At 40.6% G+C, this 12,119-nt stretch overlaps 2 protein-coding genes across 2 annotated transcripts; one reads left to right on the forward strand and one right to left on the reverse strand.

Annotated features, from left to right (window-relative positions):
- The first annotated feature begins 5,136 nt into the window (after positions 1–5,136).
- On the forward strand, positions 5,137–6,884 carry LOC106349786. Its single transcript, XM_048743696.1, has 5 exons — positions 5,137–5,606; positions 5,666–5,755; positions 5,979–6,255; positions 6,467–6,532; positions 6,651–6,884. Exons 1-5 carry the CDS (start codon positions 5,137–5,139, stop codon positions 6,882–6,884), a joined length of 1,137 nt encoding a protein of 378 aa, XP_048599653.1.
- An 802-nt stretch (positions 6,885–7,686) lies between these two features.
- LOC106349787 lies at positions 7,687–7,989 on the reverse strand. Its single transcript, XM_013789754.1, has one exon. The coding sequence runs from the start codon at positions 7,987–7,989 to the stop codon at positions 7,687–7,689; it is 303 nt and encodes a 100-aa protein (XP_013645208.1).
- Between the last annotated feature and the right edge of the window lie 4,130 nt (positions 7,990–12,119).

Below are 12,119 nucleotides of genomic sequence, written 5' to 3' on the forward strand. Positions count from 1 at the left end.
AGAGGTTAGAAAATGATAGGAAGATAAAAATCTGAGATAAAGTAATCTCCGAACACAAAAGAGCACGATCAAGCACCAACGCAAAGAATCAAAAAAGTGGGTTGGAGAAAGAATAATCACCAGAAGGCCAAAACCACCACAAAGCATGAATACATATGCCTAAAGTACCGAAAGCACAACTACCAACTAAGAGGTGAGAAACACCTCACAAACTAAAAAAATCACATACAAGGCATCCATGCCAGCGAAGAGCCACAAAGTTCTTGATAAAAGGGACCAAAGCTCCAAAACTAATTCTGCACGCCTATACCAAGGGAAACAGAAGAAGAAGAAAAACAACTGAGGAGGGAGAACGGAAGCCAATCACCGAGAAACTAGAGTCCAAGCTTGAGACCAGAAATAACCTTCCAAGCTCACAAAGCATACACGAAAAATAAAGCACTATCCAAACTTAGAGGGCAAACATGGCGAAACTGAGAGACACCAGAGATGCGAGCAGCAGATGAAAGCTGCAACGAGATGAGAGAGCATATAGGAAAGAAAGACAAAACGAAATCGGCAAACTGTGAAGCCGTCTTTGAGTTATGAAAGAGAGCATAGAAGTCTGATCACCAAAAACCAAATCTTGAAACCTAAGACGAGCATAGACTACCGACGGAAAGCCAACGACAAGGAAGACAATATCAAAGATGAATAAACTCTGACTCAATCCATGGATATGCAGTCTCTAACATCAGCTTAAATCTAAGAAAAAAAAAGAAAACCCAATATTAACCGGAACAGCCTACAAAACCGTGAGAAACAACCGCACAAGTGGAACTCATAAACAAGATCTACAACAAATATTAGATAATCACACAGGGAAAGAATGCGAGGAAGAACAAGCACGGAGATGAGTCTTTTTCGGTGATGGTGAGAAGCACTGTACGCTGGAAAGGTAAACGAAATACATAGATGGTGACAACTAAATGTCAAAAATATAGAGAGAGGAAAAAACATCTTAAAGGAATAATGTTCAAAATATGAAAAAAAATACAATATGCTTTATATCATAGACTCATTGCACCACTAACAAGTAACACAACAATACATTAGTGAGAAACAAACATAAAATATATAACCTACCACCTACTACTATATAACACAAATAAAAAACCAAATGCTCTTAACAGACGTAATTATATCATCAATAAAGTCATGATTAACAACAGTAAAATAATATTTCGCGCGAAGCGCGGACACCCCTCTAGTATATAAAAAAGTATACTTTGTCAGGATCCAAACCAGACTTGACCAGTCTTTGGTTTTGTAAAATTTTAGAATCCTGTAATAAACTCTAACAAAATCATAATAAGAGTCAATTGCACTAGAATTACTAGATAACAAGAAAATTTGCAAGGATGGAAAAATGTAAAAGTTGAAAGAGAGAGAAAGAAGTAAAATGACACTGTTACCCTATGGAAAAAGAAAAAGAAAATTTAAGTCTATAAATAGTTTATCGGCTATAAACATATGTTTTGATATTTATTTTCCAATTTACAAACCATGGAATAATAAATTTGATATAGAAAATTGTGTTAAAATGAACTAAAATAAACAGTTTGTATATATGGATTGAAAATTAGAATAAACGAACAAGTGTAATTAGAACATATGAAAAAGAAGAACAGAGAATAAAGAGAGAATAGTATATATGTACATGATATAAGTTAAAAGATAATTTAGTGTAAATATAATCTTCTAATACATAGTTGAATACTGATAAATATTTTGTTTAAAATTTTGGTTAAATTTTAGTAAATATAATTCATAGTTGATATGTAAATAAACACGGTTAAATTATGAATTATTTCATATGCTTCGTAAATTAGCATGATTATATTCCAGTTTATCCGGATATTTTACATATTACATGGTTATTATGTTAGTTATCCGTACAATGTTATTGTTAGTTGGATTTTTCGAACAGTAGCCGATTATCAGACTCAAACTCTAATAAGTTAAGTAGTGTATATCAATTATCCGGATAGCATCATTATATAGCTGGATTTTCCGACCAATGGTCGGCTAAAAAAAGAGTTTAGGAGGATTACGGTCAAAGGGGGCATGCAAAGTGACATAAAACATATGCAATCATCGTTGATAGTATCCACCATGCAATCACTCATCATCATGTAATTCTAATTACACAAGAAGACTAAGAAGAAAGTATGAAACGTTTACACAAAGGGCAAGATCAGAGTCCAAAAAATAAAATTGAAAAAGTCATAAAAATCAAAACTTTATCAAAAAGGAAAAATTCAGAAAAGCCCTCAAATCTCATAGCTATTAAATCTGATCATTCACGACTGGATTCTGTTGTTGTAGTGAGAGAAAGCAGTGTGGCCAGGGTTTCTGATGGAGGTGAATTGGGAGTATGTGAAGCTGACGGAGCTGTGGCGAAGTAGAACGTGACGTTTGTGACGGAGATCTCGGGATCTCTTAGTCGGAAAACGGTGTGGTAAACGTAATCACGACCGTGATCAGGGACAATGAAAGGTTACAGAGAAAACAAAGAGTTCCTATGGAGAAAACAAATAGATTGAGAGAAGATAAAAGATGGTTCCGCAGAGAAAACAAAGAAATTGAGAAGAGAGATGTGAGAGATGATTCTGACGGAGAAAACAAAGAAGTTGAGAGAGATGAGAGATAACAGGGGCAGAATTGACAATAAGAAAAACCACATGAGCGAGAAAGTTCAAATTCCATCCGTGCAAAATAAGAGATTATGTTTGTATATGCACTGCAAATTCCATCCGTGCAAAATTTTAATGGTACACAATATATATCTTTTTATGTTTATGGAATGAACTATTAAATTCTCTCTCCTTGCATCGTATCAATTTCCGATGGCGAACAACCCTAGAGTGCTATGTCTTCCCGAAACATTTTCAGAAGTTGGTCAATCAGTTGCGAGCTTGGCAACTGAAGGTGGCCGAGATGGAGAATGCACTGGCAATGCAGACCATTTCATATGAAATGGGGAACCGCAAATTCGAGATAAAGGAGTCCATGGCACTGCAGGAGCTGCTCATGGTACCTTGTACCCACAGAAAAGTAGAGCAGTCGGTGCCACATGAAAGTGAAGGAGAAGGCCCTGGTCATGGCATTCCTGAAGAGAAGTAGAGCACTCTGCAAATAGTTACGGCAGTAGAGCACTCTGCATTCCTGAAGAGCAGTAGAGCACTCTGCAAATAGATATTTTGGCTGGAATGTACGTGGATTTAATAAGGTCAACCACCGTACTGGATTTAAAAAATGGTTCAATCAGCATAGACCATCTTTTGGGTGTCTTCTTGAGACACATGTACAACGGATTAAGCTGAATAAATTTGTTACCTCCCTCTTACCCGGTTGGGGTTTTGATGGTAATTACGAGTTTTCTGAGCTGGGAAAAATATGGATCTTGTGGCATCCTTCGCTCCAAGTCTCGATTATCCACAAATCCCTTCAGATGATCACTTGCCTTGTCAAGCATCCGGACTATCTACCTCCGGTCATTGTTTCTTGTATCTACGCCTCTACTGATGAGGATATTCGAAAAGAGCTTTGGTCTGAGATCATTCGCATCTCAACTCATTCAGAAGTGCAAGGGAAAGCTTGGCTTCTTGTTGGCGACTTCAACCATGTCTTAAAACCTGAGGAACACTCAAGACCCGCCTACTCTTAATGTAGACAGGAAAACCAGGGAGTTCCAGGAATGTATTTCAGATGCTGCGCTATCTGATCTCAGCTACATTGGGCCAACTTTCTCATGGTGGAACAGTCAAAAAGCCAACCCCATTGGAAAGAAGCTTGATCGTATCTTGGTAAATGACTAGTGGCATGTTCAATTCCCATCTTCTCTCGGTGTTTTTGGACCTCCACAATTTTCTGATCACACGTCTATGTCGGTCATATTTGAATCTGCTAAGTCTAAGCATCGAATCCCATTCAGATTCTACAACTTCTTACTCTTGGATGGTGAGTTCCTGCTAATAATCACCTGGCTCTGGTTTTCTACAAATATTGTGGGTTCTGAAATGTTCCGAGTCTCGAAAAAGCTCAAAGCTCTTAAGAACCCGATAAGATCTTTCAACGGAGACCATTACTCAAACCTGGAGAAATGGGCAGAAGAAGCTCTAACAAGTCTGAATCAAATTCAACAGGATCTCCTTTCTTCCCCGACTGTGGCTTTAGCAGAAGCAGAGGCCGAAGCACAAAGAAAGTTGGGCATTCTCCTCAATGCAGAGCAAGTGTTCCTATTTCAGAGATCTAACATATCATGGCTTAATGTTGGTGACTGTGGTTCTCACTACTTTCACAAAATTATGGCTACAAGGCACTCTCAGAATCATATCCATCTCTTAATTGGCCTGTCTAGTCAAAGATTCGAAACCCGTGGGGCTATTCATGCTCATTGTCTTGCTCACTTTGCTGACTTCTTAGGGAGCGCTCCTACCATGTCTCTCTTTGATCCTAAAGATATCACTCTACTGCTAAACTACAATTGCCCAGAAAGTCAATGCGACAAGCTGCAGGAGGATTTCTCAGACGAGGAAATCAAGGATGCATTCTTCAAGTTACCACGTAACAAATCATGTGGTTTTGATGGCTTCTCCTTCGAATTCTTCATTGGCTGCTGGTCTATCATTGGTCCTGAGATCACTTCAGCTGTTAAAGAATTCTTCAGGGAAGGAAAGCTGTTGAGGCAATGGAACTCAACATTGTTGGTGCTTATACCTAAAATCAGGAATGCTTCAAAGATAGGGGATTTCAGACCAATATCTTGTCTCAACACCTTATATAAAGTGATTTCTCGGCTGTTAACTGGCAGATTGAAGGAGGCTCTCATCCCGGTTATCTCTCATGCCCAATCAGCTTTTATGCCTGGTAGGCTCCTCGCTGAGAACGTCTTACTGGCTACGGAGCTAATTCAAGGTTACAAACGGAAGAACATCTCACCTCGTGTTATGCTCAAGGTTGATCTCCGTAAAGATTTTGACTCTATTTGATGGGATTTTGTTCTTGCATCACTCAGAGCCATTGGACTGCCTCATCGCTTTATAAACTAGATATCGGAGTGTATCTCTTCTGCCTCCTTCACGATCTGTGTAAATGGGAGAAGCAGGTGGCTATTTCAAAAGCTCGAGAGGATTGAGGCAGGAGGATCCCCTATCGCCGTATCTTTTCGTGCTGGCAATGGAAGTATTTTCTAGACTACTCAAATCTCGTTATGCGTCGGGCTATATTGAGTATCACCCAAACGCTAAACCAGTGGATATCTCTCATTTAATGTTCGCCGATGACGTAATGGTCTTCTATGATGGTAGCAGCTCTTCACTTCATGGCATCTCAGAAACGCTTGACGACTTTGCTATGTGGTCAGGACTTGAAATCAACCAAACCAAGTCTAAGCTTTTCACTGCAGGCCTCACCCATCAAGAAACAATCACCTCCATGAGCTATGGTTTCCCTATTGGTACACTACCTATCCGCTATTTGGGCCTCCCGCTTATGCACCGTAAGCTGAGAATCTCGGAATACTCCCCGCTGTTGGATAAAATTGCTGGAAACTTCAATGCTTGGTCAGCGAGACGTCTCTCCTTCGCAGGCAGACTTGTTCTTATAAAATCTGTTATCTCAGGCACGGTGGTGTTTTGGATCACAACGTTCATCTTGCCAAAGGGTTGTATCAAGAATATAAAATCTCTCTGCTCAAAGTTCCTATGGTCAGGTCAAATCGAAGGTCCCGTATTTACAAAGATCTCTTGGGCTACTTGTTGCCTACCAAAGCAAGAAGGCGGGTTAGGTCTGTGCCGTTATGAAACTTGGAATAAAACTCTATGCCTTCATCTCATCTGGCTACTATTTGCTGAATGAGGATCACTTTGGGTGGCGTGACACAAACACCATCACCTTAACTGTCAAAGTTTCTGGGAGTTAACTGGCCATGCTAGAGATTCATGGCATTTGAAGTCGCTTCTCAAGCTTAGACAACTTTCGAGGCCGTTTATTGTATGCACGGTTCAAAATGGAAGATCAGCTAATTTCTGGTTTGATCAATGGACACCATTGGGAGCTCTAATTGATGCTCTAGGACCTTCAGGACCCCGTGCTCTACGAATACCTCTTCAAGCTACTGTCTCCGAGGCTACTACAGACGACTTATGGAATCTGCCAGTGCCTAGATCCGACGAAGCAGTAGCTCTCCATGCTTATCTGACAACAATTCCTGTTCCTTCAGGTGCACTTGACTCAAATTTCTATTCTTGGACCATTGGGGGGGGGGGGGGGGGGGGGGGGTGAAGCTTCAGTCTTTCTCCTCATCCAAAACGTGGAACACAATCAGAGAAAGACAACCAAACCGTAATTGGTACAATGCGGTATGGTTTAAAGGCAATACGCCTAAACATGCTTTCCATATGTGGGTTGCTGTCAATGACAGGCTACCGACGCGCTCCAGATTAGCGGCTTGGGGAATGCTCATTCCAACCACATGTTGCTTGTGCATGTGTGGAGATGAATTAAGGGACCATATCTTCATAGAATGTCCTTTTAGCAAGGACCTTTGGCGAAGGATGCTCCAAAAACTGTCTTTAACAAGACTAACTTTTCACTCTTGGATGCAGCTACTGAATTGGCCTTCCACGGCTCCCGTTCGGCCTCTGCGTATCCTCAGAAGTGTTGCAGTCCAAGAAATTGTTTACAATCTCTGGGCTGAAAGAAATAACAGAATCTTCAAGAACAAGGTGTTAACCACATCAGAACTCTTCAAGATTTTGGACAGACAAGTGAGGAACACCATCTCTGCTCGCAAGACCAGGAAGCATTTCAAGAATCTCATGGCTGTTTGGTTGTTCTAACTAAAAGCGTCTAAAAACTCTTTCAGATTGTAGGCATGTTTTTCCTTTGTTTTTGCCATCCCAAGCAAACTTTAGTTTTCAAGCTATTTAGATTGTAAGCTTCTTTCATTTATATTATATTCAAAGTTAAGCAAACAAAAAAGGCGCTGGTCTCGTTTACTATTTCTTGTTGGTTGTTTGTTTGGTGTTGTTTACCTTCTTCTTGTTTTAATTTGGATACACTATTAAATAATGTTAAGCGTAAAAAAAAAAAAGAATGTTGTGAACTTAAGGATTTAGAATCTGTAAGTTCTTGTTATTATTACTCAATCATAAGGTGCCCTTATATATGGGAGTTACAAAAAGATAAAAGGAAAGACATAAATATGGAAATTATACAAATACAAGGAAAATAAAATATAGTTTCCTTTTTTCTAACTAGGTAAGCCGCCTCTCTCTCTCCATGCGTGGCCGCCTCTCTCTCTCTCTAGGTATTGGGCCGGTTATAGACAGGGCCAGTTATGGACATCCATCATTTAGAATAAATACAAGGAAAAAGAAATATAGTTTTCTTTTCTCTAACTAGGTAAACCACCTCTCTCTCTCTCTCCATGCGTGGCCGCCTCTCTCTCTCTAGGTATTGGGCCGGTTATGGACATCCATCATATGATTTATAACACTTCCCCCTTGGATGCCATAACCATACATGGATTGTATACGCTTTGGATGTTGCCTCATTAAAACCTTACCAGGAAAACCCAGTGGGACAAAACCATGGTGAAGGAAAAAAAGTACAACACATATACTCCCCCTGTTCTGATCATCACTGAAGATCATCCAGTCTACGCACCCTAATCTGATGCGTGAGCCTCCTGAATGTAGAAGTCGGAAGTGACTTGGTGAACAGGTCGGCTGAGTTATCGCTGGAACGTACTTGGACCACTTGGACCTCTCCAGCCTTTTGCAAATCGTGAGTGAAGAAGGACTTGGGCAAAATATGCTTTATTCTGTCTCCTTTGATGTAGCCATCTTTGAGCTGATCAATGCATGCTGCATTGTCCTCAAACATCTCGGTCGGTTTCTTGCACTCGACCATCCCACAATCTGATCGGACATGTTGGGTCATCGACCTCAACCAGACACATTCGCAGCTGGCCTCATGTATGGCCAATATTTTCGAATGGTTCGAAGATGTGGCCGCGATCGTCTGCTTCATGGAACGCCATGATATGGCCGTACCTCCATGTGTAAAGACATATCCTGTCTGTGATAGAGCATTGTATGGATCTGATAGAAAGCATGCATCAGCAAATCCAACTAAACCATCTTTGTTATGGTTAGTATAAAATAGACCCAAGTCTTTAGTTCCTTGCAGGTAACGAAAAACATGTTTAATCCTGTTTCAGTGCCTTTGGGTCGGACAGGAGCTAAACCTAGACAGTAGGTTCACGACAAAGGATATATCAGGTCATGTGTGAGTTGCTAAATACATTAAAGCTCCTATGGTACTGAGATATGGCACTTCGGGACCAAGGACATCCTCATCGTCCATCTTGGGACGAAAGGGATCAGTGTCTAGGCTTAGAGACCTCACGACCATGGGGCTAGACAAAGGGTGTGAGTCGGCCATGTTAAACCTCTTGAGTACCTTTTCTGTGTATGCCATTTGGTGCACAAGGATGCCATCTTTTATATACTCAAGTTGTAATCCCAAACAGAATTTTGTCTTCCCAAGATCTTTCATCTCGAATTCTTTCTTTAGATATTCAACTGTTTGAGAAATCTCTCCAGAGGTTCCTAGGATATTCAGATCATCAACATATACTGCTATGATCACGAATCCTTTATTTTTGAATTTCTTTATGAAAATACATGGACTGATCGGGTCGTTCTTATAGCCCTCTTTCACTAGGTACTCACTTAGTCTATTGTACCACATTCGACCAGATTGTTTCAGTCCATAAAGAGATTTATTCAACTTAATACAATGTTGTTCTCGAGAACTCTCTTTGCTTTTCAATTCAATACCCTCTGGGACTTTCATGTAAATCTCATTATCCAGTAGACCATGTAAATATGCAGTTACTACATCCATTAACCGTAGGTTTAAGTTTTCTCTTATGGCCAGACTTATCAGGAATCTAAAATTTGTTGCGTCCACCACAGGGGAATATGTTTTCTCATAATCGATTCCAGGTCTCTATGAGAATCCTTGTGCAACAAGCCGGGATTTATACCTCACGACTTCACCATTCTCATTTCTTTTCCTCACAAAGACCCATTTGTATCCAACTGGTTTTACATCAATTGGTGTTCGGATTATAGGGCCGAAAACACCTCTCTTCTTTAAAGTGTTTAACTCCATGTTTATAGCTTATTTCCATTTGATCCAATCTGATCGTTGAGTGCACTCATAAATGGACGTGGGTTCATGATCCTCGTTTAAATCCATAAGTTCAAGTGCTACCTTGTATGCAAATACATCATCAATGTCGACATTCTTTCTGTTCCATTGTATCCCATACAAGACATAGTTTATTGAGATCTCATTGTTATATGGACCATCAGTACCATGAGGCTCGGCATCCCAAGCCACATTTTTTGGTACATCAGGGCCGGCCGCTTTTAGGGCATCAGGGTCGACCATGGCCGTGTCCCGGGGTTTCGGATCAGCCGCGGCCGTTTCTCGGATATCATGTCCCTCGGTTTCTATTTCAACACATTTCTTTGTTTTTCGAGGGTTCTTATCTTTAGAACCTATTGGTCTACCACGTTTCAAACGTTGTCTAGACTCTATAGTAACTTGATTGTGTCCTTGAACATCAATTCTTATTGGTGCATTAGCAGCTGGTATATATGACTTAGTCACTCTATTCGGGTCAGCAAAGGAATCTGGCAATTGATTAGCTAGCTTTTGTAAATGTATGATCTTTTGAACTTCTAGATCACATTCTTGAGTTCGAGGATCTTGCCAAGATATGGATGTTTGATTCCATGATATTTCTTTTACCATTTTACTGTTATCTCCCCCCAATGTTGGAAGTTCGGATTCATTGAAATGACAATCCTCGTATCTGGCCTTAAACAAATCACCCGTAGTTGGCTCGAGATACTTTAAAATAGTGGGAGAATCAAAACCAACATATATCCCCATCCTCCTTTGAGGTCCCATCTTTGTTCTCTGTGGTGGAGCAATTGGAACATAAACGGCACAGCCGAATGTCCTAAGATGAGAAATGTCTGGCTCATGACCCGTAAGCAATTGTAATGGGGAATACTTATGTTCACTAGATGGCCTGATGCGTATGAGCTCGACCGCGTGAAGGACAGCGTGTCCCCACGCTGAGACCGGAAGTCTCAACCTCATGAGTAATGGTCGAGCTATGAGTTGTATGCGTTTTATAAATGATTCGGCCAAGCCGTTCTGTGTATGTACATGTGCCACGGAGTGTTCCACACTTACCCCCATGGACATACAGTAATCATTAAACGCTTGGGAAATGAACTCACCAGCATTATCAAGACGTATAGTCTTTAAAGGGAAATCTGGAAAATGAGCTCGTAATCGAATTATCTGAGCAAGCAACCTAGAAAATGCCTGGTTGCGGGATGACAGGAGACAGACATGCGACCATCTAGTGGACGCATCAATGATGACCATGAAATATTGAAATGTTCCACAAGGTGGGTGTATTGGTCCACAGATGTCTCCTTGAATTCTTTCCAGAAAGTTTATAGTCTCCTTAGTGACTTTAACTGGTGATGGCCTAGAAATGAGTTTCCCTTGGGAACAAGCAATACAAAATAGAAGCTTAGGGATGATTCTTTTCTCTTTAATAGAATGGCTGTTTGAGTTCAGGATCAGTTTACGCATCATGGTCGAACCGGGATGGCCAAGCCGGTCGTGCCATAGAGTGAAATTGTCGATTGCCTCTTTGTTAAAAGTGACATTGGCCTCGATCATACTGACTTTAGTATGGTAAAGACCAGTAGATAGTACGGGTATGGATTCTAAAAATTTCTTATGACCTTGGGCGTTTTCAATGATCTGAAGGAACTCTTTGTTTCCTTCGCCCTTGGTTTCAATATGAAAGCCATTCATTCGAATGTCTTTAAAGCTTAATAGACTTCTCTTAGAGTTGAGTGAATACAAAGCATCTGATATCTCAAGATGTGTACCCATATGCAACAGGATATTGGCCTGGCTGTGACCCTTTATGAGACTAGCTATACCCGCAATGGTGGAGATGTTGGCGTTTTTTAATGTTAAGTTTATGAAGTATCTCTTTTCTTTTAAGATCGTGTGGCTTGACCCACTGTCCACAACGAGTACATCCTTGTTCTCGTTCATTTCTAAAAACAAGATTCAAAAGGATGCTACTTAGAGACTTCATTTATAAAAACATTCATTTATTATTAAGTTTTAAGTTCAAAGAAATGACAACATAGAAATGAAAAACACCAAAGCAAAGAACATAGAATTTAGATTACAAATGTCGAAATCAATCTTCAGTCTTTTAGACAATCTGAAGTTTCATAATCCATAAGATCATCCTTTTCATGATTGAAGTCATGTTCATCATCTTGATAAGTCATATGCGCTTCATGATTCTTCCCTTTCAAACTCTCTTGATAGAGGTCAACTAGATGCTTGGGAGTCCTACAAGTCTTAGTCCAATGATTGCCCATACCACATCTATGGCACACTGATTTGCTTGAGTTGGTCGAGTGTTGAGGTTTGAATGAAAATCCACGGCCGCGACCATGACCTCTTCCAAATGAGCCACGGTCACGCCCATGGTCTCGACCATGTTGATTCCCTCGCCCGCGGCCAAAGGAGCTTCGTCCACGGCCACGTCCGTTTCTATTTCCTCGACCACGGCCATGATGGTCGTTTCTTTGGACATGGTGGGACTCTTTATTGTCCTCAGTGGTGTGTGCTTCAGGTGGTGGTGCTGAGCCAGGAGGTCTCATCTCACTGTTTCTCATCAGTAATTCATTGTTCTGCTCAGCGAGCAAGAGATAAGAAATAAGATTAGCATAGGTTTTGAAACCTTTCTCACGGTACTGTTGTTGTAACAGCACATTGCTTTTGTGGAAAGTGGAAAAGGTTTTCTCAAGCATATCCTGATCCGTAATACTTTCACCACACAGTTTCAATTTTGAAACAATCTTAAACAGTGCCGAGTTATACTCGTCCATGGACTTATAGTCCTGGATTCTGAGATTCGTCCAATCAAACCGAGCCTTAGGTAA

This window comes from Brassica napus, chromosome C1 (assembly GCF_020379485.1).
Source record: "Brassica napus cultivar Da-Ae chromosome C1, Da-Ae, whole genome shotgun sequence".
NCBI classification, from domain to species: Eukaryota; Viridiplantae; Streptophyta; class Magnoliopsida; order Brassicales; family Brassicaceae; genus Brassica; species Brassica napus.

Excerpts from the sequence above, each read along its gene's own strand:
- LOC106349786 (XM_048743696.1), top strand. The coding sequence starts at position 5,137 with ATGGGAGAAGCAGGTGGCTATTTCAAAAGCTCGAGAGGATTGAGGCAG. Across the intron at positions 5,756-5,978 it reads CTCAAAGTTCCTATGGTCAG|AGATTCATGGCATTTGAAGT; the intron begins GTCAAATCGAAG and ends TGGCCATGCTAG. Across the intron at positions 6,256-6,466 it reads CTTATCTGACAACAATTCCT|GCTACCGACGCGCTCCAGAT; the intron begins GTTCCTTCAGGT and ends TGTCAATGACAG.
- LOC106349787 (XM_013789754.1), bottom strand. The coding sequence starts at position 7,989 with ATGACCCAACATGTCCGATCAGATTGTGGGATGGTCGAGTGCAAGAAA.